This window comes from Macaca thibetana, chromosome 3 (assembly GCF_024542745.1).
Source record: "Macaca thibetana thibetana isolate TM-01 chromosome 3, ASM2454274v1, whole genome shotgun sequence".
In the NCBI taxonomy this organism is placed as follows: domain Eukaryota; kingdom Metazoa; phylum Chordata; class Mammalia; order Primates; family Cercopithecidae; genus Macaca; species Macaca thibetana.
Genome location: NC_065580.1, coordinates 141,997,736 through 142,022,253, shown reverse-complemented (window position 1 = coordinate 142,022,253; position 24,518 = coordinate 141,997,736). Strand labels below are relative to the sequence as shown.

General features: G+C 48.2%; 2 protein-coding genes across 2 annotated transcripts in view; both read left to right on the top strand.

The window, feature by feature from the left end:
• ARPC1A (actin related protein 2/3 complex subunit 1A) overlaps positions 1 to 24,518 on the top strand; it is a 374,209-nt gene that overhangs the window by 226,455 nt on the left and 123,236 nt on the right. The window lies entirely within an intron of this gene.
• The window catches only part of LOC126950446 (myosin-16), a 74,532-nt gene continuing 68,293 nt past the window's right edge, over positions 18,280 to 24,518 (top strand). Inside the window, exons 1-2 of the mRNA XM_050783938.1 lie at positions 18,280 to 18,489; positions 22,728 to 22,871. Of these exons, the coding sequence (XP_050639895.1) occupies positions 18,280 to 18,489; positions 22,728 to 22,871 (354 nt within the window). The remainder of the gene's footprint in view (positions 18,490 to 22,727; positions 22,872 to 24,518) is intronic.

The following is a 24,518-nucleotide window of genomic DNA, read 5'->3' as shown; positions in this document are numbered from 1 at the left end:
AGTGGAGCCTGTCCCAGGTCCCATCTTCCATTTCGGGGTCTGCAAGAAAGGTTTCAGCAGTAGCCTGCTCAGGCTCTCCCCTCCCTGAGATGAACCTGCAAAATTCCAAGGGTCTCTGGAGCCAAAGGGGCTATTTCTGGGCCCAGGCTCCGTGTCCAAGTTTGGTCTTCAAGGAGCACGTGGTGAACCTGCCAAGGCTTCATCCCATCGCCCTCCTGGGAGGGCACGGATCTCCTTCCTCCCCCAAAGCCTCAACAAACAACAGCTGGGAATGTGGCTTCCAAAGCTGGCCAGAAAGGACTCCCCTCACCCCTCACTACCCCCAGGCGAGGGCCCAAAGGGAGCCTCTTGACATTGATGGGCATTTATTTCCTCCTTTTCATTAAGAATGATTTCAAGCCTAGGCAACATAGTGAGACCCCGTCTCTACAAAAAAAAAAAAAATTTTTTTTTAATTAGACAGGCACGGTGGTGCACACCTGTGGTCCCAGCTACTCAGGAGGCTGAGACAGGAGGATCGCTTGAGCTCGGGAGGTAGAGGGTACAGTGAGCTGTGATCATGCCACTGCACTCCAGCCTGGGAGACAGAGGGAGACCCTGTCTCAAAAATAATAGTAAAAATAATTTCAGATTTAAAATAGTCCTCATTCATTTAAAAAAAAAAAAAAAAACAAAAAAACTTCGGGCAACACTTATAAATGTAAAGAAGGTTTTTAAAAAATCACCTGAAATCCCACCAGCCAGATAAGCTCACCATGATCTGATCTGATCTTATCTTGATGATCAGAGTGGCACCCATTTTGCAAAAAAGGGGTTAAGCTGTTCTAGAACCTTAAAAATATATACATATACATTTACAGCCTCAGTTTTTTAAATATTCCATTATATGGGCTGGCTCACACCTGTAATCCTAGCACTTTGGGAGGCCAAGGCAGGAGGATGACTTGAGCCCAGGGGTTTGAGACCATGTCACTACAAAAAAAAAAAAAAAAAAATTAGCTGGGTATGGTGGCACATGCCTGTAGTCCCAGCTACTTGGGAGGCTGAGGTGGCAGGATTGCTAGAGCGCACAAGGTTAAGGCTGCAGTGAGCTTTGATCGTACCACTGCACTCCAGCCTAGGTGACAGAGTAAGACCCTGTCTCAAAAAAAAAGAAGAGAGAAGAAAAGAAAGAGGAGAGGGAGAGGGAGGGAAAGAGGAAAGAAAGAAGGAAGGAAGGAAGGAAGGAAGGAAAAGAAAGAAAGGAAGGAAGGAAGGAAAAGAAGGAAGGAAGGAAGGAAAGAAGGAAGGAAGGAAGGAAGGAAGGAAGGAAGGAAGGAAGGAAGGAAGGAAGGAAGGAAGGAAGGAAGGAAGGGTGTGGTGGCTCACGTCTGTAATCCCAGCACTTTGGCATGCCAACACGGGCAGATCAGGAGGTCAGGAGATCAAGACCAGCCTGGCTAACACAGTGAAACCTCGTCTCTACTAAAAATACAAAAAAAGTAGCCAGGCGTGGTGGCAGGTGCCTGTAGTCCCAGCTACTTGGAAGGCTGAGGTAGGAGAATGGCGTGAACCCAGCAGGCGGAGCTTGCAGTGAGCCAAGATCCCGCCACTGCACTCCAGCCTGGGCGACAGAGCAAGACTCTGCCTCAAAAAAAAAAAAAAAAAAAAAAAAAAAAAAGAAAGAGAAAGAAGGAGGAAGGGGAAAAATGGAAGGAAGGAAAGCAAGCAAGAAAGCAAGCCAGAAAGCAAGAAAGAAAGAAAGGAGGAAGGAAGGAAAGAAGGAAGGAAGGAAGGAGGGAGGGAGGGAGGGAGGGAGGGAGGAGAGAGGGAGAAAGGGAGGGAGGGAAGGAAGGAGGGAGGGAGGGGGAGGGAGGGGAAGGAAAGAAGGAAAGAAGGAAGGAAGGAGGGAGGGAGGGAGGAAAGGAAGGAAGGAGGGAGGGAGGGAGGAAGGGAAGGAAGGAGGGAGGGAAGGAAGGAAGGAAGGAAAGAAGGAAGGAAGAAAGGAAGGAGGGAGGGAGGGAAGGAGGAGGGAGGGAGGGAGGGAGGGAGGGAGGGAGGGAGGAAGGGAAGGAAGGAAGGAGGAGAGGAGGGAGGGAGGGAAGGAAGGAAGGAGAGAAGGAAGGAAGGAGGGAGGGGGAAGGAAGGAAGGAAAGAAGGAAGGAAGGAGAGAAGGAAGGAAGGAAGGAGGGAGGGAAGGAAGGAAGGAGGGAGGGAGGGAAGGAAGGAGGGAGGGAAGGAGGGAGGGAGGGAAGGAAGGAAGGAGGGAGGGAGGGAAAGAAGGAAGGAAGAAGGGAGGGAAGGAAGGAAGGAGGGAGGGAGGGAAGGAAGGAAGGAGGGAGGGAGGGAGGGAGGAAGGGAAGGAAGGAGGGAGGGAAGGAAGGAAGGAAGGAAAGAAGGAAGGAAGAAAGGAAGGAGGGAGGGAGGGAAGGAGGGAGGGAGGAAGGGAAGGAAGGAAGGAAGGAGAGAGGGAGGGAGGGAAGGAAGGAAGGAAAGAAGGAAGGAAGGAAGGAAGGAGGGAAAGAAGGAAGGAAGGAAAGAAGGAAGGAAGGAGAGAAGGAAGGAAGGAAGGAGGGAGGGAAGGAAGGAAGGAGGGAGGGAGGGAAGGAAGGAGGGAAGGAAGGAGGGAGGGAGGGAAGGAAGGAAGGAGGGAGGGAGGGAAGGAAGGAGGGAGGGAAGGAGGGAGGGAGGGAAGGAAGGAAGGAGGGAGGGAGGGAAAGAAGGAAGGAAGAAGGGAGGGAAGGAAGGAAGGAGGGAGGGAGGGAAGGAAGGAAGGAGGGAAGGGGAGGGAGGGAGGGAGGGAGGGAGGGAGGGAGGAAGGAAATGTGGAGGCACAGTGACTACTTCCCCACAGCCATGCAGCTCATGAGGCATTTGGTGATGCTCACCTGCCATCACAGAACTCCACAAGGAACTGAGGAAAGAATGAAAGAGGAAAAGGGAGGGGAGAGATTGGAACTTAGGGGCCTATTTCCTAAATCTGGCTGTTTGAGGGCAGGATCCAAGCCCTCTGCATGTGTCAAGTCCGGGGGTTTCTGGATGTGAATGCCAAGAACGTCTCCATCTCCACCACCCCCCAAATGGAGCGTGGTGCTTGGGAGTCGTCATTCCCATCCCAGAGACCTGGCTTTCATTCATTCAATAAATATGTCTTCGTCGTCTAATAGGTGCTAGGCACTTCACATATAGGAACTCATTTAATTCCTCTAACAACGGGATTTGGGGCCAGGCGCAGCAGCTCATGCCTGTAATCCAAGCACTTTGGGAGGCCGAGGTGGGTGGATTATGAGATCAGGAGTTTGACACCAGCCTGGCTAACACTGTGAAACCCCATCTCTACTAAAAATACAAAAAATTAGCCGGGCGTGGCGGCATGTGCCTGTTGTCCCAGCTACTCGGGAGGCTGAGGCAGGAGAATCGCTTGAACCCGGGAGGCAGAGGTCGCCGTGATCTGAGATCGCACCGCTGCACTCCAGCCTGGGTGACGAGAGTGAAACTCCATCTCAAAAAAAAAAAAAAAGAAAAGAAAAAGAAAAGAAAAAGAAGAGAAATGGAGCCATATCTCAGATGCTGACTCATTGTGTGTGTTTGGGCAAATTGCTTCATCCTTCTGAGCCCATTTGCTCACCTGCTGAAAGGAGACCATTACTCATCTGCTCCACCCACCTGCCCAGGCTGTTGGAAGGATCAAAATTAGATAATGGACTCAGGGGATGTCTGTTTTTGTTGTTGTCCCAATGTCAACCCATGACTCTGGGGAATTTTTTGCAGCCAGAGGATTTAAGCCCGCTTGAGTTCTATAGAAAAACCCATTAAACTTTCTCCAGATACCATGAGCTAATGATTCCATCCAATGCACTTCTTGCTGAATTTTTAAAGGCAGAGCACTGTGTGTGCCCACTCATTCTTGAGCAGTGGCAGCCACCTGACAGTTAACCTGAGTCCTTCCCCAAAGCAAGCTCTGTCTTTCTCTTTCTTTCTTTTTTTCTTTCTTTCTTTCTTTTCTTTTCTTTCTTTCTTTCCTTTTCTTTCTTTTCTTTTTTTCTTTTTCTTTCTTTCTTTTTCTCCTTCCTTCCTTCCTTCCTTCCTTCTTTCCTTCTCTCTCTCTCTTTTTCTTTCTTTCATTTGTTTATTTTGTTTTGAGACAGAGTCTGGCTCCGCCACCCAGGCTGGAGTGCAGTGCCGGGATCTCAGTTCACTGCAAACCTCCACCTCCTGGGTTCAAGCTATTCTCTTGCCTCAGCCTCCCGAGTAGCTGGTATTACAGGCGCCTGCCACCACACCTGGCTAATTTTTGTATTTGTAGTAGAGGCGAGGTTTCACCATGTTGGCCAGGCTGGTCTTGAGCTCCTGACTTCAGGTCATCCACCCGCCTTGGCCTTCCAAAGTGATGGGATTACAGGCATGAGCCATAACGCCTGGCCTATTTTATTTTATTTTTATTTTAGAGACAGAGTCTCACTCTGTCACCCAGGCTGGAGCGCAGTGGTGTGAAGACGGCTTACTGCAGCCTCGAGCTCCCGGGCTCAAGCAAACCTCCTGCCTCAGCCTCCTGAGTAGCTGTAATTGCAGGTGCCTGCCACCACGCCCAGCTTATTATTTTTTTTTATTTTTGTAGAGACTGGGTCTTGCTATATTGCCCCGGTTGGAGAAGCAACATTATCTGAGATAGAACTTTCTGGAATATTAACCATTAAACCTCCCCACCCCCATGAGAAGCTCAAACCACAAGAGACCAAGGGGCAGCTCTTGCCACACAGGACCAGGAGCTGATGGCTTCCATTGCTCCAGATCCACCTGCCATCCTTTTCTACCCCGTCCTGGGTCCAGGAGGCTGACCCCCCGAGTACTTGCCTGGGTTCCTGCTTTCTGGCTCTAGTTGGGTTTGGCCGAAGGAGATGCTAGGAGGAGATGGGTGCACAGGAGGGGAGCGGTAAACGCACCCCCGGCTCTGCTGGGTCTGGTTGGTCAGCAGTTGCACTGTCCCCCTGGAGTTGCTCTGTGCCCCTGGGGGCCAACGCTTCTCCCGCAGCCATATCCAGGGTGCAGGGGCTTCGCCTGTGGCCTGAGCAGGGGGTGCTTTACTGTACCTACTGTCTTTCTTGAACCCTGCCCCGCCTCAGTAAATTGGCTCTTCATTAAACCCTATGCAGTGAGGCTGGGCACCGCGGCTCATGCCTGTAATCCCAGCACTTTGGGAGGCCAAGGCGGGCGGATTACTTGAGCCCAGGACTTCGAGACCAGCCTGGGCAACATAGCAAGATCGACCTCCATCTCTAAAAAAATAAAAATAAAAGTAATCAGCCTGGGCTGGACACAGTGGTTCATGTTTGTAGTCCCAGCACTTTGGGAGGCCGAGGCAGGCGGATCACGAGGTCAGGAGTTCAACACCAGCCTGGCCAACACAGTGAAACGCCATCTCTACTAAAAATACAAAAGTTAGCTGGGTGTGGTGGCAGGTGCTTGTAATCTCAGTTACTCAGGAGGCTAAGGCAGGAGAATCACTTGAACCCGGGAGGCGGAGGTTGCAATGAGCTGAGATCACGCCACTGCACTCCAGCCTGGGTGACAGAGCGAGACAAGACTCCGTCTCAAAAATAAAAAAATAATAATCAGCCTGGCATGGTGGTGCACGCCTGTAGTCTCAGCTACTTGTGGGGCTGTGTGAGGCAGGAATATCACTTGAGCCCAGGCGATTGAGGCTGCAGTGAGCTATGATCGCACCACTACATTCCAGCCTGGGTGACAGAGCAAGACCCTGTCTCTAACAAATAGATAAATAAATAAACGCTCTGCAGTGGCCCCCCTGGAGTGTGCTGTTTCCTGCTGGGACCCGGACTAGGGCAGAAAGAAAACCTCTGGCCAGAGAATAGACCTTCCTAGAATCCCGGTAGGGCAGAGGCCCGTTTATTCTCACCAGCCTTTACCCCCATCAGCCAGAGCATGGTGATCACATGGGAATAAGCTAGAAGCACCTCAGGACCCAGGCTTGGGAGGGTGGTCCACGGATGGGCTCCAGGCCCCGGCTGCCAGGTGACAGCTCCCACCAGCAGCCTCTCCTGGATCTCTGGACACTGCCGTCAAAAGGCCCAGGAGGGGATGGGACGTGGATCATCATAGGATTACACACAATTGAGCTGAAAGACTTGTACAACACATAATCCTCATATCAGGTGGAGAACAATGTAAATTTCACCTCCATTTTAACCTCCCCCGCTTTGCCCAGAGAAGCTCCACTTTTCTCTTTACAAACCAGAACTCTGCACAGGAATCTGCCCGTTAAAAGCTCTGCTGCTAAAGATATTAAAAACAGACCTGGCCAGGCATGGAGGCTCGCAGCTGTAATCCCACCACTTTGGGAGGCTGAGACAGGACGATCGCTTGAGGCCAGGAGTTCAAGATCAGTGTGGGCAACATAGTGACTCCCCGCCAGTCTCTAAAAAAAAAAAAAAAAAAAATTAAAAAGTTAGTTGGGTGTGGTGGCATGCATGCCTGTAGTCCCAGCTACTTGGGAGGCTGAGGTGGGAGGATTGCTTAAGCCTGGGAGTTCAAGGCTGAAGTGAGCCATGATTGCACCACTGCCCTCCAGCCTGGGCAATAGAGCAAGACCCTGTCTCAAACATTGAATTTAGTTTAATTTTAAAATAATAAAAAAATAAAAACAAACGTGTCAGGTGGTCAGATTTGGGGGAATGGCATCTCAGAAGACAAAGCTCTGAGCTTCCCATACCCAGAGACTGACAGCATCCATGTGTGGAGGCCCTCCAAGCCAAAATCTTATTTCAATTTTGGGGAATCTGAGGCCCAGCATGGGAGAAGTGAGGTTCATCCTCTATTGTGAAGTATTCTGACAGAGCCAGTGTTGGTTGATGTCATGGTTGCTACTTTCTCTTTTTTTTTTTTTTTTTTTTTTTTTGAGACAAAGTCTTGCCCTGTTGCTCAGGCTGGAGTGCAGTGGTGCGATCTCAGCTCACTGCAACCTCCGCCTCCCGGGCTCAAGCAATTCTCCAGCCTCAGTTTCCCGAGTAGCTGGGATTAGAGGCACACACCACCATGATCGGCTAATTTTTGTGTTTTTAGTAGAGATGGGGTTTCAACATGTTGGCCAGGCTGGTCTCGACTCCTGACCTCAGGTGATCCACCTGCCTCGGCCTCCCAAAGTGCTGGGATTACAGGCATGAGCCACCTCATCCAACCCATGGTTGCTTATTAATATGATTCTTCATTGCTGGATTCCAGTTGTGAGAACACAATAATATGTTTGTAAATGGATTGCTGTCAGGGTCAGATGATAATAGAAAGCATTTGAAAACATCTATATGAACTTAAAAGGTTCTCTGGGTTTAAAATAGTTGCTTTTCAAAACTAGAGAGATTTTAAAAAGGAAATCAGTTTTGTGCTCAGATAGGTTCCTTTTTCCCTTAAGAATGAATTGGAGGATCAACAATCCAAATATAAAAGCTAAAACCGATCAACACTTAGAAGAAAACACAGGGGCAAATTTTCAAGACCTCGAATGTGGCCATGGTTTCCTAAAGATGACACCAGAAGCACAAGCGACAAGAGAAAAAACAGATAGATTGGATTCAGCAACATTAACTCTTGTGCATCAAAGAACATTATCATGGCCGGACACAGTGGCTCACGCCTGTAATCCCAGCACTTTGGGAAGCCGAGGCGGGCAGATCATCTGAGGTCAGGAGTTCGAGCTCAGCCTGACCAACATGGCGAAACCCCGTCTCTACTAAAAATACAAAAAGTAACCAAGTGCGGTGCCAAGCTCATGCCTGTAGTCCCAGCACTTTGGGAAGCAGAGGCAGGAGGATTGCCTGAGCCGAGGAGTTAGAGACCAGCCTGGGCAACATGAAAAGTCCCCATCTCTACAAAAAATACAAAAATTAAGGAGGCGCTGTGGTGCCTGACAGTTGTCTCAGCTACTTGGGAGTCTGAGATGGGAGGATCGCTTGAGTCTGGAAGGTTGAGGGGCTGCAGTGAGCCATGATCGTGCCACTGCATTCCAGCCTGGGTGACCAAGTGAGATCATGTCTCAAAAATAAATAAATAAATAAATAAATAACAAAAGACTTAAATAGACATTTCTCCAAGGAAGATAAACAAGTACCAACAAGCCCATGGCAAAGTCCTCAGCGTCATCAGTCATTAGGAAAATGCAAATCAAAGTCACAGTGAGATGCCACTTCACATTCACTAGTGTGACTACAACTTTTTTTTAGTCCAATCAACATGTTTATTAAGCAACTATGTACTAAACATTTACAAGTACCATATCCCATTTCTTTTTTTAATTTGTAACTTTTATTTTAGGTTCAGGGGTTTATGTGCAAGTCTGTTACATAGGTAAATTGTGTGTCACATGGGTTTGGTGTACAGAGTATTTTGTCACCCAGGCACTAAGGATAGTACCCCATAGGTACTTTTTTTTTTTTTTGGAGATGGAGTCTCCCTCTGTCGCCCAGGCTGGAGTACAATGGCACCATCTCAGTTCACTGCAACCTCCGCCCCCCGGGTTCAAGCAATTCTCCTGCCTCAGCCTCCCAAGTAAGCTGGAATTACAGGCATGCACCACCATGCCTGGCTAATTTTGTAACCATTTTAGTAGAGACGGAGTCTCACCCTGTTGGTCAGGCTGGACTCGAATTCCTGACCTGAAGTGATCCACCTGCCTTGGCCTCCCAAAGTGCTGGGATTACAAGCATAAGCCACCGCGCTTGGCACCATAGGTTCTATTTTTTGGACCTCACCCTCCTCCTGCCCTCTACCCTCAGATAGACCTCGGTATCTATTGCTCCTTTCTTTGTGTCCATGTGGACTCAATGTTTAGCTCCCACCTATAAATGAAAACATGCAGTATTTGTTTTTCTGTTCCTGCATTAGGATAGAAATGCATTAGGATAGATAGACTTGCTTAGGATAATGGCCTCCAGCTCCACCCATGTTACCGCAAAGGACATGATCTTGCTCACTTTTTTTTTTTTTTTTTTTGAGATGGAGTCTCACTCCATCGCCCAGGCTGGAGTGCAGTGGCGCAATCTTGGCTCACTACAAGCTCCGCCTCCCGGGTTCACACCATTCTCCTGCCTCAGCCTCCCAATAGCTAGGACTACAGGCGCCCACCACCACGCCTTGCTAATTTTTTTTTTTTATTTTTTAGTAGAGACAGGGTTTCACCATGTTAGCCAGGATGGTCTCGATCTTCTGACTGCATGATCTGCCTGCCTCAGCCTCCCAAAGTGCTGGGATTACAGGTGTGAGCCACCGCGCCCGGCCTGTCTTTTCCATGGTGTATACGCACCATATTTTCTGTATCCAGTCTACCACTGATGGGCGTTTTGGTTGGTTACATGGATGACTACAATTTTTACAAATGGAAATAATATGTGTCAGTGAGAAGGTGGAGAAATTAGACTCCTTGCGGCAGTTCCTCAAACAGCTAAATGTAGAATTATCATATGACCTAGAAAGTCCACTCTAGATAAATATGCGAAAGGATTCAAAACAGGCCCTCACAAAATATATGTGCACATACGTTCATAGCAGCATTATTCACAATAGCCAAAAGGTGGAAACAAACCAAATGTCCGTCAACGAATGAATGGACAAAGAAATTGTGATATATCCATACAATGGATTATCATTCTATTTATTTATTTATTTATTTATTTTATTTATTTTTTTTTTTTTGAGACAAAGTCTGGCCCTGTCCCCCAGGTTGGAGTGCAGTGGCGCGATCTCGGCTCACTGCAGCCTCTGCCTCCCAGGTTCAAGTGATTCTCCTGCCTCAGCCTCCCGAGTAGCTGGGATTACAGGCGCCCACCTCCATGCCTGACTAATTTTTTGTATTTTTAGTAGATAAGGGGTTTCACCGTGTTAGCCAGGCTGGTTTTGAACTCCTGACCTCAAGGGATCCACCCTCCTCTGTCTCAGATTACAGGCATGAGCCACCATACCCGACCAGATTATTATTGAGCCTTAAGAAGGAATGAAGTATTGGTACAAGATACAGCATGGATGAACTTTGAAAACGATGCAAAAGGTTACACATTGTATGATTCCATTCATATGAAATCTCTAGCATAGGTAAAGCCAGAGAGGCAGAAGGCCAATCAGTGGTAACCAGGAGCTAGGGGAGAAATTGCTTATTGGGTAGTAGGCTTCCTTTTGGGCTGATGAAGACGTTCTGAAACTAGATAGAGACGACAGTTGCACAACATTGTGAGTGCACCAAATGCCACTGGATTGTCGGCTTAAAGTGGTTAATTTTATGTTATATAAATTTCACCTCAATTTATTTACACTTAGGTAAGGCTTAATATATTTCAAAAAAAAAGTCAATGACATTTAAATACGCATCATTAATGAAGGAGTTTAGTCCCTATTTTCGCCATAGGATTACATACAGTTGAGCTTAACGACTTAAACAGGCCAGCCGAGATGGCTCACGCCTGTACTCCCAGCCCTTTGGGAGGCCGAGGCGGGAGGATCACCCAAGCTCAGGAGTTCGAGACCAACCTGGCCAACGTGGTAAAACCCTGTCTCTACTAAAAATACAAAAAACTAGCCAGGTGTGGTGGCATGCACCTGTAAGCCCAGGTACTTGGGAGGCTGAGGCAGGAGAATTGCTTGAACCTGGGAGGCAGAGGTTGCAGTGAGCCGAGATCGCGCCACTGCATTCCAGCCTGGGTGACAGAGTGAGACTGACTCAAAAAATAAAAATAAAAATAAAAATAAAAATAAAAGGCTTATACAACACACGGTCTTGGTATCAAGTGAACAAAAATGTAAATTTCACGTCAATTCTTAAAAAGTGAATTGGGGATGTAGAGTATAGAGATAGGGGGATGATGGATGCCAGGAAGCACGTCCCCAAGGCAGTTTCTCCCTCTAGATACAGAGGCCATCTCTGAACTCAAGGACAACACAAAGGACTCCTAGGGTTCACCCACCCAGCCACCCACTTTACAGATGGGAAAGTCAAGGCCAGAGACAGCGGGGACTTGCTCAAGGCTACGTGTCACATGGGAAGCCATAGAGGAGTTAGAGCGAGGGCTTTAGGGGCTTGAGGCTGACACTGCGCCCATGACACTGCATGGCCACGGGGGCTGCAGGGGGCCTATGGCTGTGATCAGAAGAGTAAAGTCCAAGCTAACATGGGCCTTCCAGCCTGAACATGTGAAAGAGACAGTGTCATCAACCGATTGGTTATCCCAGTTCGTCCACGCCAAAGGCTCTGTATGAGTCATCCCAGGTCTTCCTTGACCGTCAGCCCCTCCGCGAAGGCAGTTGTAACTTTAAGAGGAAAACTCATTACCCAGCTGTTCTATTTCTGCCCACAGCCTTCACCGCTGGGCTGAGGTCATCAGTTTCCCCACAAGGGTAATGGGAGGAAGGTGAATGTCTTAGATGCAGGGCATTCACGGATCCCCCCTGAGGGACCCAGGAGTGCCCAGTCAGGGCCTGGAAGGAGAGGCCAGCTAAGCTCCTGGACCCCTGAGGGCGTCTCTTCTTTTTTAAGGTTTTGCTGACCCAGACCTGTTAGGCAGGTATAAAAGGGAATGGCCAGGCTCGGCCAGGCACCCGGACTCTTCCAGTGTGGTCTCAGGTAGGAACCTACGGGATGCTGGGGAAGATGGGAACGGGGAGGGCTTGCAGTGGAGGACAACTGGCGGGAGGAGAGTAGAGGTGATGATAAGAGATGAGCCAGGGGGAAGGAGGGGATGAGCATTTTGCCAGCACCTGCCTGCCCCAGGGGCTGCAGGGACAGCATCTCATTTAATCCTCCAAATTGCCCAGTGCAGTGGCTCACGCCTGTAATCCTACCATTCTGGGAGGCTGAGGCAGGAGGACCTCTTGAGGCCAGGAGTTCAAGACCAGCCTGGGCAACATAGCAAGGCCCTGTCCCTACAAAAGCATTAAAAATTAGCAGGGCATGGTGGTGTGCACCTGTAGTCTCAGCTCTTTGGGAGACTGAGGTGGCAGGATTGCTTGTGCCCAGGAGTTGGAGGCTGCAGTGAGCTATGATCGCACCACTGTACTCCAGCCTAGTCCACAGAGTGAGACCCTATCTCAAAAAAAAAAAAAAAAAAGAAAGAAAGAAAGAAAAGAAAAAAAGGAACTCCCCCAAGTGATCTGTGTTGCACGACCGCTGGATGTACAGATGAAGGGACTAGTCTGGAGAGCTGCTGGGACTCCCACATATCCACAAGTGAGACCGGGGAAGCCAGGATTCAAACCCAGATCAGCCTCCTTCCCCTGCACCACCTGCCTTCCTTGGTGCGTGATGCCAGATTCCTGGGTTCGATCCCCACTCTGCCCTTCCCTTGGTCTGCAAAGCATCATCTTTCCCTCTGAAGACTCTTAGCTTTTTCATTCCACGAGCTACATTGTCTGTACGTTTTGTGGTTCATGATTTATTGAAGTCGGTCTTAGTTATCAAAGATACCTGAGAAGAGCCGTTGCCTGGAGGGACAGGAGGGTTTTGGATTCGGGGGGGGGCCTGGAAGTGGGGAGTCATTAGCAAGCAGGAGGCTGGTAGCCACTGAAAGGGATGGAACCTGGTGTCAGAGACCTGCATGTCCCTCAGGGCAGCTCCTGGCTGGAGGGCCTATGCCCTAAACCACCAGACCCACGCAACAGCAGTGACACCTTAGCTTGCTGTTTACAGCAGAACCATCATTAAAAAAACAGTACAAAGGCCTGGCACAGTGGCTTATACCTGCAAACCCCGCACTTTGAGAGGCTGAGGTGGGTGGATCACTTGAGGTCAGGAGATCAAGACCAGCCTGGCCAACATGGTGAAACCCTGTCTCTACTAAAAATACAAAAATTAGCTGGGCATGGTGGTGGGCGCCTGTAATCCCAGCTACTCAGGAGGCTGAAGCAGGAGAATTGCTTGAACCCGGGAGGGGCAGAGTTTGCAGTGAGCTGAGATCACGCCACTGCACTCCAGCCTGGGTGACAATAGCGAAACTCCTTCTCAAAAAAAAAATACAAGTGCCTGGCACAGTGGCTTATACGTGCAAATTCAGCACTTTGGGAGGACGAGGTGGAAGGATTGCTTGAAGCCAGGAGTTCAAGACTTCAGGGAGCTATGATTGCATGACTGCACTCCAGCCTGGGTGACAGAATGAGACCCTGTTCTAAATAAATAAATAAAGTCAAGCAGCCTAATTGGTATAAACAAAGGCAACTGTCTTACCTCCCCTACCCCCATTAGAGCAATTGAAAAGAAACTCAGTTCTCAGATGTGGGCATATGTTTCATTTTAGTGACAAGTAGAATGCGTCTTCACCTGACTGCTGGCACATGCATTTCTTTTCTCTTTTTCTTTTCTTTTTTATTTTTAGACAGGGTCTTGCTCTATCACCCAGGCTGGAGCGCAGTGGCACAATCTCGGCTCACTGCAACCTCCACCTCCCAGGTTCAAGCGATTATCGTACCTCAGCCTCCCAAGTAGCTGGGATTACAGGCACCTACCACTACACCCAGCTAATTTTCGTATTTTTAGTAGAGACGGGGTTTCATCATCCCGAGCTTGAGGCCAGGTTGATCTCAAACTCCAGATCTCAGGGGATCCCCCCCCCACCTCAGCCTCCCAAAGTGCTGGGATCACAGGCGTGAGTACCCGCACCCGATCACATTTCCTTTTCCTGTGGATTTTGGTCTCATCTCCCTGGTGGTTTCCATCTATGTTAAGCAGAACCAGGGAAACTGGCAACAAAAAGATGATGCAATTGAGCCACCAGAGGCAGCAAATGACAAAAGGAAGTTTACGTAGAGCTATTGTAGCTTCCAGAAGGGGCAGGGGCAAGGCTGGACAAGGCAGCTTAGCTGCCCAGGAACCAGGTCTCCCGGATGCTGGATACAGACTCCTAGATGCTATGGCAGAAGCCAGAACTCCCAGCTCAGTGCTCCCTGCTGACAGGGCATAGGAAGGATTAGACAGGAGTTCTTAACCTGGCGCTTGGGAGTCTTCAGTGGGAAAACAATTCCATTGTGATTTTTCACTGCCTTTAGCCAAAAGGTTTCATCTTCTCCCTTTTGTAACATGGTCTTACTCATCCCAGTCTCATTAACAGTACTTGCAACTTTCTCTACAGTGGAAGTCACTGGTATTTTTTTATTTTATTTTTAATACTTATTATTTATTTTGAGACGAAGTCTCACTCTGTTGCCCAGGCTGGAGGGCAGTGGCACAATCTTGGCTCACTGCAAGCTCCGCCTCCCGGGTTCACGCCATTCTCCTGCCTTAGCCTCCCGAGTAGCTGGCACTACAGGCACCTGCCAACACGCCCGGCTCATTTTTTTTTTTTTTTTTTTAATAGAGACAGGGTTTCACCATGTTAGCCAGGATGGTCTCGATCTCCTGACCTCGTGATCCACCCGTCTCAGCCTCCCAAAGTGCTGGGATTACAGGCATGAACCACCGCGCCCAGCCAGTCACTGGTATTTTTAAATTTTCTTTTCTTGAGACAGCGTCTCGCTCTGTTGCCCAGGCTAGAGTGCAGAAGTGCAATCATAGCTCATTGCAGCCTTGACCTTCGCAGTTTAAGCAATCCTGCCTCAGTTTCCCAAGTAGTTGGAACCACAGGCGTACACCACCACCCCCAGCTAACTTTCTAATTCTTTTTATTTTATTTTATTTTGAGACAGAGTCTCACTCTGACCCCCAGGCTAGAGTGCAGTGGCACAATCTCAGCTCACCGCAACCTCTGCTTCCAAGGTTGAAGTGATTCTCATACCTCAGTCTCCCGAGTAGCTGGGACTATAGGCACACACCACCATACTTGTCTAATTTTTTTGTATTTTTGTTAGAGATGGGCTTTTGCCGTGTTGACCAGGCTGGTTTCGAACTCCTGGCCTCAAGTGATCCACCTGTCTCGGCCTCCCAAAATGCTGAGATTACAGGCATGAGCCGTGGCACCCTGCCTAACTTTCTAATTTTTATAGAGACAGGGTGTTGGTATGTTGCTCAGGCTGGTCTTGAACTCCTGGCCTCGAGCAATCTTCCTGCCTCAGCCTCCTGAAAGTGCTGGAATTACAGGCGTGAGCCACCTCCACCCAGTCAATCACTGGTATTTTCATATCAAATTACAGTAGTTGCAGACATCTCAAAATATAATTAATTCTTAATGCTGCTCCAAAACTACAGTGCTTGTGAGACCTGCTGCTAGATTATGTTATTTGATGCATTTATAAAGAGGTACATCTATTACTAGATCATGCATTTTTAATATTTTATTAATTATATTTTAATGGCATGTGTTTCCCTGGTAATCCTACATATTTATTGCTTGAATTTGAAATATTTTGTCCAATAGGACCACAGGTATCACCAGACAACCAAAGGGGTTCCTGGCCTGTGAGGGCACAAGACCCCTGCCCACCTCCTCTCCTTTCTTATTTTCTGTGCAACAGCGGAGCTTTCGGTGCTAGGATAGCGGGGGTGGACGACGCAGAAAAAAAGTTCCAGCCAGAACTCTCTACGCCAGGCCCCACAGGGAGGCGAGAGGAGGAGAAAGCGCCTGGCTGTGCCTCAGTGGCTTGCCTGTTGTGACTCAGCTTCTTTTGGAAAAACCGGGGGTGTTGGCAGGAGAGGCTGCAGGCGCAGTACAGCGGTTGCCCAGCGCACAATTAGGAGTCCCTCATCTAAAGGCTGAGGCTGTACCCTTGGCCTTGAGAAATGCACTGCTGGCAAAGGGGCTCAGAACCACACCCTCCCTGAATCTTCGAGAAGGTTCTTCATCCCCAAGACGAACTGGGGAGGCCCCTGATTTCTGTTTTTGCTCCCTTGAGCCTCCAGTTCCCCTCCTTCCTGGGGATTCAGTGAAACCGTTTGGGGTTTGGGAATTGAGAGACCCAGACTGTCCTCGTTTTAGGAGAGACAATGATTGACCCAGGCAATCACTTTGTACCTGGGACCTGCTTGACGTCTGGTGAAGCCTGTGGACCCTGCTCAGATTAGTGTTTTTAAATGAATAAAATAGGCTGGGCATAGTGGCTCATGCCTGTAATCCTAGCACTTTGGGACGCTGAGGCAGGCGGATCACTTGAGGTCAGGAGTTCAAAACCAGCCTGGCCAACATGGTGAAACCCTGTCTCTACTAAAAATACAAAAAAAAAAAAAAAAAAAAATTAGCGGGGCGTGGAGGCGGGCACCTCCCAGCTACTCAGGAGGCTGAGGCAGGAGAATTGCTTGAACCCAGGAGGCAGAGGTTGTAGTGAACCAAGATTGCACCACTGCATTCCAGCCTGAGCAACAGAAGAAAATTCCATCTCAGAAAAAAAAAGTAAAATAAAATACACAGAGCTACAAAGGAAACCAATGGTATTGCAATACTGGCTGGGTGCGGTGGCTCAAAAACCAGTAATCCCAGCACTTTGGGAGGCCAAGGTGGGAGAATCGTTTGAGGCCAAGAGTTTGAGATCAGCCTGGGCAACATGGTGAGACCTTATCTCTACAAAACATTTGAAAATTAGTCGAGCATAGTAGCTTATGCCTGTAATCCCAGCATTTTGGGAGGCTGAGGTGGGAAGATTGCTTGAGCCCAGAAGTTGGAGGCTGCAGTGAGCTATGACTGTACCAAAGAACTCCAGCCTGGGTGATGGAATAAGACCCTGCCTCTGAAAAAAAAAAGAAAAGAAAAAATATATTAAAAAACTAATTTGTGACATGGCAGTAAGGCAATAATAAATGTCCTTATTAATAAATTTAAAGAATGATATCAAAATGAGGGTTTAAAGAGACCATAATTTTAAAGTTGACATGAAGATAAACAGTATTTTGAGACATCTGCAGCCACCCTAACGAGAAGTGAAGAGCTTTGATTTTTGCTAGGAGAAAACAGAGGCAGTGATGGTGCTACTGCGGTCTGTGGCCTCTGTTCATATCAGATAGAAAGAGAAAACCAAGTGGCAATTGATTTCCTGTCCCATTTATTTCACAGATCCTGGTTAGAAACCCTACCTTTAACCTCTCCATGCCCCAGTATTCTCTTTCATAAAATGGGCTTCCTGATCCCTACCTCACAGCCTTAGTGTGAGGAACATATGAGATGACAGAGGCAGAAGCATTTGTGTTGTTGGGAGTTGGGGGCACTTAACTGTGAGGATTTATTAGCTTGTTTCATTTTTAAATATAACTTCAACTTTTATTTTAGATTCTGGGGGTATATGTGCAGGTTTTTTACGTGAGTATATTGAGTGACACTGGGATTTGGGATCCAAATGATCCCATCACACAGGTGGTAAGCATAGTATCAAATAGGTCGTTCTTCAACCCTTGCCTCCCTCCCACTCTCCCCCATCTAGTAGTCCCCATTGTCTATTGTTTCTATCTGTATGTCTGTCTGTACCCACTTATAAGCTCCCACTTATAAATGAAAACATGTGGTATTTGGTTTTCTGATTCTATGTTAATTCACTTAGAATAATGGCCTCCAGCTGCATCCATGTTGCTGCAAAGGACGTGATTTCATTCTTTTTTACAGCTGCATAATATTCCATGGTGTATATGTACCACATTTTCCTTCTGTTTTTTGAGGTTTTTTTTTTTAAAGACAGGTTCTCGCTTTCTCACCTAAGCTGGAGTGCAGTGGTACAATCATGGCTTCCTGCAGCCTTGACCTCCCCAACTCAAGCGATCCTCCTGCCTTAGCCCTGAGAGTAGCTAGGACTACAGGCACACACCACCATGCCTGGCTAATTTTTAAATGTTTTTGTAGACATGGGGTCTTGCTATATTGCCCAGGCTGGTCTCAAACTCCTGGGCTCAAGCTGTCCTTCCACCTTGGCTTCCCAAAGTGCTGGGATTATAGGTGTGAGCCTCTGTACCTGGCCTGTACCACATTTTCTTTATCTAATCCACCACTGATGGCCACCTAGGTTGATTCCATGTCTTTGCCATTGTGAATAATGCTGCAGTGAACATACAGGTGCATGTGTCTTTTTGGTAGGATGACTTAGTTTTCCCTTTGGGTATATAGCCAGGAATAGGATGGCTGGGTTGAATAATAGTTCTGTTTTAAGTTCTTTGAGAAATCTCCATACTGCTTTCTACAGTGGCTGAACAATTAGCTTCTTTCTTATTCTTGGTTATGAAAGCCTAATGGCACCAAGACAGACAAGGTGACATGAGAGAAAAAAGCCTCTATCTTTCTCGGGACATTGCCTCCAGCCTGTCCACCAGCTTCAGCAGCTTGTCTCTGCTTCCCCCCACAGCACCCAGGGAAGTACTGGTTCCCGCCCTCAGTTCCTTCCTGCTCCATCTTCAACCAAGCTACCATGCCTGGTGGGTACAAAGGGGAGTGTGGGGACGATGTGGATCCTATGCCTTTCCTGGCACCTCCCGAAAAGGAGAGGATTGAAGCCATGAACAAGCCCTATGACATTAAGAGGTCCTGCTGGGTCAAAGATGAGAAGGAAGGCTTCGTCGCTGGGGAGATCCAGTCTGAACAGGGTGACCAAGTCACCGTGAAGACAATCACCAACCAGGTGAGTGGGTCTCGATCTCCAGGATGAAACCAAGTGGCAGGCACCCAGGCCTTTTCTAGGCATGCTCCTGCCCAGAAGGCAGGGTGGCAGAAAGAGCAGGTGCCTCCAAGTCCCATGTGCTGGGGTCAAATCCAGACTCGCCTACACTCAAGCTGTGCTGTCCTGGGCAAGATGCATTCCCTCTCTGAGCTATATCACAATAGAGATTCCGAGACAGGACACATGAAAGCACTTCATAGACTCTAAAGCAGTACTGTGCATAAGGGATGATCATGAGAGTTACTTACCTTTGATGTCTCAAACGGCTCTCAAGTGGAAGCTATTTTCTAAGCATGAGAGTGAGCATGTCACTCATGATCATGTCACTGTGTGCCATGGCCCCTGGTGGCATGAGGGGCATGAGAGAGGGTACAGAACACCCTGGCTCACTGGCTGAGCTCTTCAGCTGCATGAAGAACAGATGGTGGTTCCTAGGTCCCTTGGAGCATGGCGGTGGTGTGCTGGATGCGATGGCTTGTGATGGCTTTTAATGGGTTGCAAAGACCCAACCTGGCTTGTGATGGCTTGCAGGGACCCACCTAGCTTACTATGGCTAGCAAGGACCCAACCTGGCTTCTCTTGGATTGCAGGGATCCAACCTGGCTTGTGATGGTTTGCAAGGACCCCAACACTAAACAATGAGGGACTTTACAGCCAGTTGTTAAACCTTGGGTAGCTTGCTATCAGCCATGATGGAAGTATTTACACCACGGAAATGGGCACATGCTGTAAATCAGGGATGCTTCCCCTCAGACAGGTGGTTTACCAACCCACCCTTCTCTCTGCTGGCCCACACTACGTCTGACTGTGAGATATGACTTGAGAGAGTGGATAGAAAATTTGGGTTATTAGGCTGGGCATGGTGACTCACGCCTGTAATCCCAGCACTTTGGGAGACCGAGGCAGGAGGATTACTTTAGCTCAGGAGTTTGAGACCAGCCTGGGCAACTTGGTGAGACCCTATCTTTATTTAAAAAAAAAAAATTTTTTTTATTAGAATTTTAAAAATTTGGTTTATCTTAAATGGGTAAGGGCAGGGGTCTCTTATATTCTTGGCAGACCCCTGGTGAGGCACTTGACACTTTGTTTAATCCTTTTGGCAATCTTATGTGGTAGGATTTATTGACCCTATTTTGCAGAGAAGGAAAAATGAGGATCAAGGGCACTTTAGGTGACCTGTGCATGTTGAAAAAATAGCAAATGATGAACTTGGATTCAAACCCACCGTATCTGGCTCATATGCCCATGCCCCCTCTATGACACCATTCCATCTCTCCATGGTGGGCTGCCAAGAGGGAGGCATGAGCCATCGCACCTGGCCACTTTTCCATTTAAGAAAAAAGACATTCCACTGCTCCCTCCAAACCACCTTCAAGGATAAAACTGAAAGCAAGCAAGCAAAGAAGACAAAAAAAAAAAAAAAAACCACACAGAGCAATGAGTCTTCAGCAATAAATATGTTAGCATCTGCGAGGTCCATTCCCTGGTTAATTTCTCGTTAAAAGAAGTCAGAGGCCAGGCACGGTGGCTCAAGCCTGTAATCCCAGCACTTTGGCAGGCCGATACAGGCAGATTGCTTGAGGCTAGGTGTTTGAGACCAGCCTGGGCAACATAACGAGGCCCCCTTTCTACAAAAAATTAGCCAGGTGTGGTGGTGCATCCCTGTACTCCCAGTTACTTGGGAGGCTGAGCCAGGAGGATCGCCTGAGCCCAGGAAGTTGAGGCTGCAGTGAGCTAGGATTGCACTGCTGCACTCCAGCCTGGGTGACAGAGAGAAACCTTGTCTCAAAAAAAAAAAGGAAGCCAGAGACCTCAGTGATCAGAACTGGCAACAGCTATATTTTTATCTGTTCCTGCCTTTGAGAGGAGCAGTGGTGAAAAGATGCGGCTATAATGGGTTTGAATGAAAGTCAAGCTTGATTCCCAGGAGAAACATAGTTTTCGGAGAGGAGAGTGCTGCAGTGTTGTGAGAAATGATGGGTGATGATAGTGGAGACCCAGAGTGCATCCAAGTTTGGATGCACATTTAGGGACAACATAATTTCCTTGAGTATCTGCAGCAGACAGGGCTGGCCAGCCGGGTTTGGGACAGAAAAGATGGAGCCTACGACGCTGACTTCCCTGGCTTCTAAAATAAAGGCCGAGTTCTCCATTCCTCTACTGAAAGTGAAGTGTCTGCACATGGACGAGGACCAGAGATCTGGAAACCCCAAACCCAGCTTGAGGCCAGGCACGGTGGCTCATGCCTGTAATCCCACCACTTTGGGAGGCCGGGCAGAGAGGATCACCTGAGGTCAGGAGTTTCAGACCAGCCTGGCCAACATGGTGAAACCCCATCTCTACCAAAAATACAAAAATTAGTCGGGCATGGTGGCCTGCGCCTGTAATCCCAGCTACTCGGGAGGCTGAGGCAGAATTGCTTGAACCCAGGAGGCGGAACTTGCAGTGAGCTGAGATCATGCCACTGCACTCCAGCATGAGTGACAGAGTGAGACTCTGTCTCAGAAAAACAAAAACAAACAAAAAACAGCTTGATTTACTAAGGGTGTGGTAACCATTACGGGGAGTGGGGGTGGATTTTCCAGAACTGTCAAGATTTCAAATTATCTGCCTATTGTACTAATAAATTATTAAAAGTCCCAGAAATCCCAGTATGGATTCAGGCCTCACATCTAAGGCTGCAGGCAGCCAAAAGATCCTTGTTTTCCAGCTTGTGTGTCTTCAGCTTTGATCCCAGATGCTGGAGCTTCTTAAGAGCTGGCACTAGTTTTTGTTTTTTTGTTTTGTTTTTTTCTTGCTCTGTCACCCAGGCTGGAGTGCAGCGGCATGATCTCGGCTCACTGCAACCCCCGCCCCCTGGGTTCAAACAATTCTCCTGCCCCAGCCTCCCAAGTAGCTGGGATTACAGGAATGCGCGACCACGCCCAGCTAATTTTTGTATTTTTAGTAGAGACAGGGTTTCGCCATGTTGGCCAGGCTGGTCTCGAAATCCTGACCTCAAGTGGTCCACCCACCTAGGCCTCCCAAAGTGCTGGGATTACAGGCATGAGCCACTGCACCTGGCCTAGTTTTCATTTATAGATGAAGAAATTGGGGTGCAGCATGGGGAAGAGATCTGCCCACATGGCACAGGCGCGAACACACCTACTGATGAACACTCATTGCTGTTTTGTTTGTTTTCTTCTTTTCTTGCTTGCTTTCGGTTTTATCCTTGAAGGTGGCTTGGAGGGAGCAAGGGAATGTCTTTTTTTCAAAAGGAACAGTGGCTACAATGTGGTGGCTCACACCTGTAACACTTTTGGGGGCCAAGATGGGAGGATCATTGGAGGCCAAGAGTTTAAGACCAGCATAGGCAACATAGCAAGACCTTGTCTCTAGAAAAAAAAATTAAAAATTAGCCAGGCGTGGTGGTGTGCACCTGTAGTCCCAGCTAATCGGGAGGCTGAGACAGGAGGATGACTTGAGCCCAAGAGATCGAAGCTGCAGTGAGCTATGATTGTACCACTGCACTCCAGCCTGGGCAACAGAGCAAGATTATGTCTCAAAAAATAAAATTAAATTAAAAATTTAAAAATGGAGAAGTTTGGCTGGTCTGAAGGTAGTGAGTTATCTCAATTAATTGTTCATGGTCAGTTACAGATCAAAATCCTTGTTCCACTCTTCCACCCACCCTTCTCATTACTGCACTTAGTCTTTAAAAAAAAAAAGTGAAATGGAAAAGCTCATTGCTATTTCGAAATCACCGCTAACTCTCAAGGCAGAGAGCCAAGAGTCACATCTTTGCAAAGTGTTCATGGGATCAAAGAGTAAGCTCTGATCATCTATCAGGATGGATTTGGCTGGAAAAGAAGCACAGCCCAGAGGTTCTCTGTAACATAGGGAGGGAACGTCATAGTTTATAAGGTATTTTTACATGATTCCACTTCAGTTCATATAATTCTCCCAGCAACCTGCCAAGGAGACTACTGTCATCTCAACTTCAGAGAGGAGGCAGTTGAAGCTGCATTGGCCTCAGAAGTGCCTCCCCATCACAGGACACGCAGGGGGATGTGGCTGGACCAGGACTTGGGTCCACTGCATGCTCCACTCCATCTCCTTCTGGGACTCCAGAGGGTGTGTGGTGACCTGGGCCAGATGCCCCATGCCTGGTACAGCACTATTTCCTGATGCCTGTGCTGCTGTGTCTTGACCCTCCCCAGACACTCACTGTGAAGAAGGATGATATCCAGCAGATGAACCCACCCAAATTCTACCAGGCCAGCGACATGGCAGACATGACCTTCCTGAATGAGGCCAGTGTCCTAGACAATCTGCGCCAACGCTACACCAACATGAGGATCTACGTGAGTGCTGGGGATGGGGTGAGCATGGGGAGGAAGGAGTGACTGCAGATCTTCTGCTCTTCTTTTGATGAGGAGGGGGGTGGCTACTCCACCCTGCCCAGCTCTCAATACACATTACGACTTAGACAAAGGCACAGGGACCACATTTCTGACATGTTAGAATTTCCACCCAGGCCAGGCGCGGTGGCTCAAGCCTGTAATCCCAGCACTTTGGGAGGCTGAGACGGGCGGATCACGAGGTCAGGAGATCGAGACCATCCTGGCTAACACAGTGAAACCCCATCTCTACTAAAAAATACAAAAAAAAAACTCGCCACCAGGCAAGGTGGCGGGCGCCTATAGTCCCAGCTACTCGGGAGGCTGAGGCAGGAGAATGGCGTGAACCCAGGAGGCGGAGCTTGCAGTGAGCCGAGATCCGGCCACTGCACTCCAGCCTGGGCGACAGAGTGAGACTCCGTCTCAAAAAAAAAAGAATTTCCACCCAAAGCCTTCGGCATCTCAGTAATGGCACCATATCCATGAGCAGCTGAAACACATTTTGCTGAGGCTGTCACCCAAAAATCTTCCTCCTCAGGCTCCACCCCTCTTCCTCAAACTCAAATCAAAACATCACTTTTCCCCTAGTGACTTCATGTGCCATTATTAGAAGTCCATCCATCCATCTATCCATTCATCCATCTATCCATTCATCCATCCATACATCCATCCAAACATTCATCTATCTAAACACCCATCCATCCATCCAAACACCCATCCATCCATCCAAATATCTACCCATCCATCCAAACATCTATCCATCAACCCAAACATCCAAACATTCATCCATCCATCCCTCCATCCAAACATCTATCCATCAATCCAAACATTCATCCACCTATCCAAACATCCATACACCTATCCATCCATCCAAACATCTATCCATCAATCCAAACATCCAAACATTCATCCACCTACCCAAACATCCATCCCTCCATCCATCAACCAAACATCCATCCATTCATCCATCCATCCACTCATCCACCCAACCAAATATCCAAATATCCATCCATCCATTCAATCATTCATCAAAACACTCATCCACCCATCCATCCAACAAACATTGAGGAAATGTGATGTAATTGTAGCCTGAGGCACTTAGGAAGGACAACAGACTGCATCCTTGAAGAAGTTCAGTTTCACTTTGTCTGACATGATGACCAGAGTGAGTTACAATCAGTCCTTTGAGCATCTTGGAAATCGTAAGACAGAAAGATGATTTTCTGAAGGTGTTGCAGCTTAACTCCCAAAATGGGTTGTCTAAGGATGTATTGGTGTTTGCCTCTCTAGATGTCTTTACTAAAAAGGAAAGAGGCTTATCTGGTAGGAATAGGTAAGGTGCAGCCTGATTCCCAGGTAAGGGCCTGCCGGGGGTTCACCCTCCCTGGGCGTATGGTTATAGCCAAGAGGGCTTCTGTGACCCCAGATTCATCCTGCTTTAATACTACTGTGGTTCTAGATTCAGGCCCCAGCAGCACCATAGACCCAGGTGGTGGTGGAAGTTCTCTGAAAAGCTCTTGAAGATATTTGCTAAGTCTGGAGGTTAGCAGGGCATCCTTGGACCCGAGGTCTAGAAAGAGCCATACCCGGCCAGGCACGGTGGCTCACACC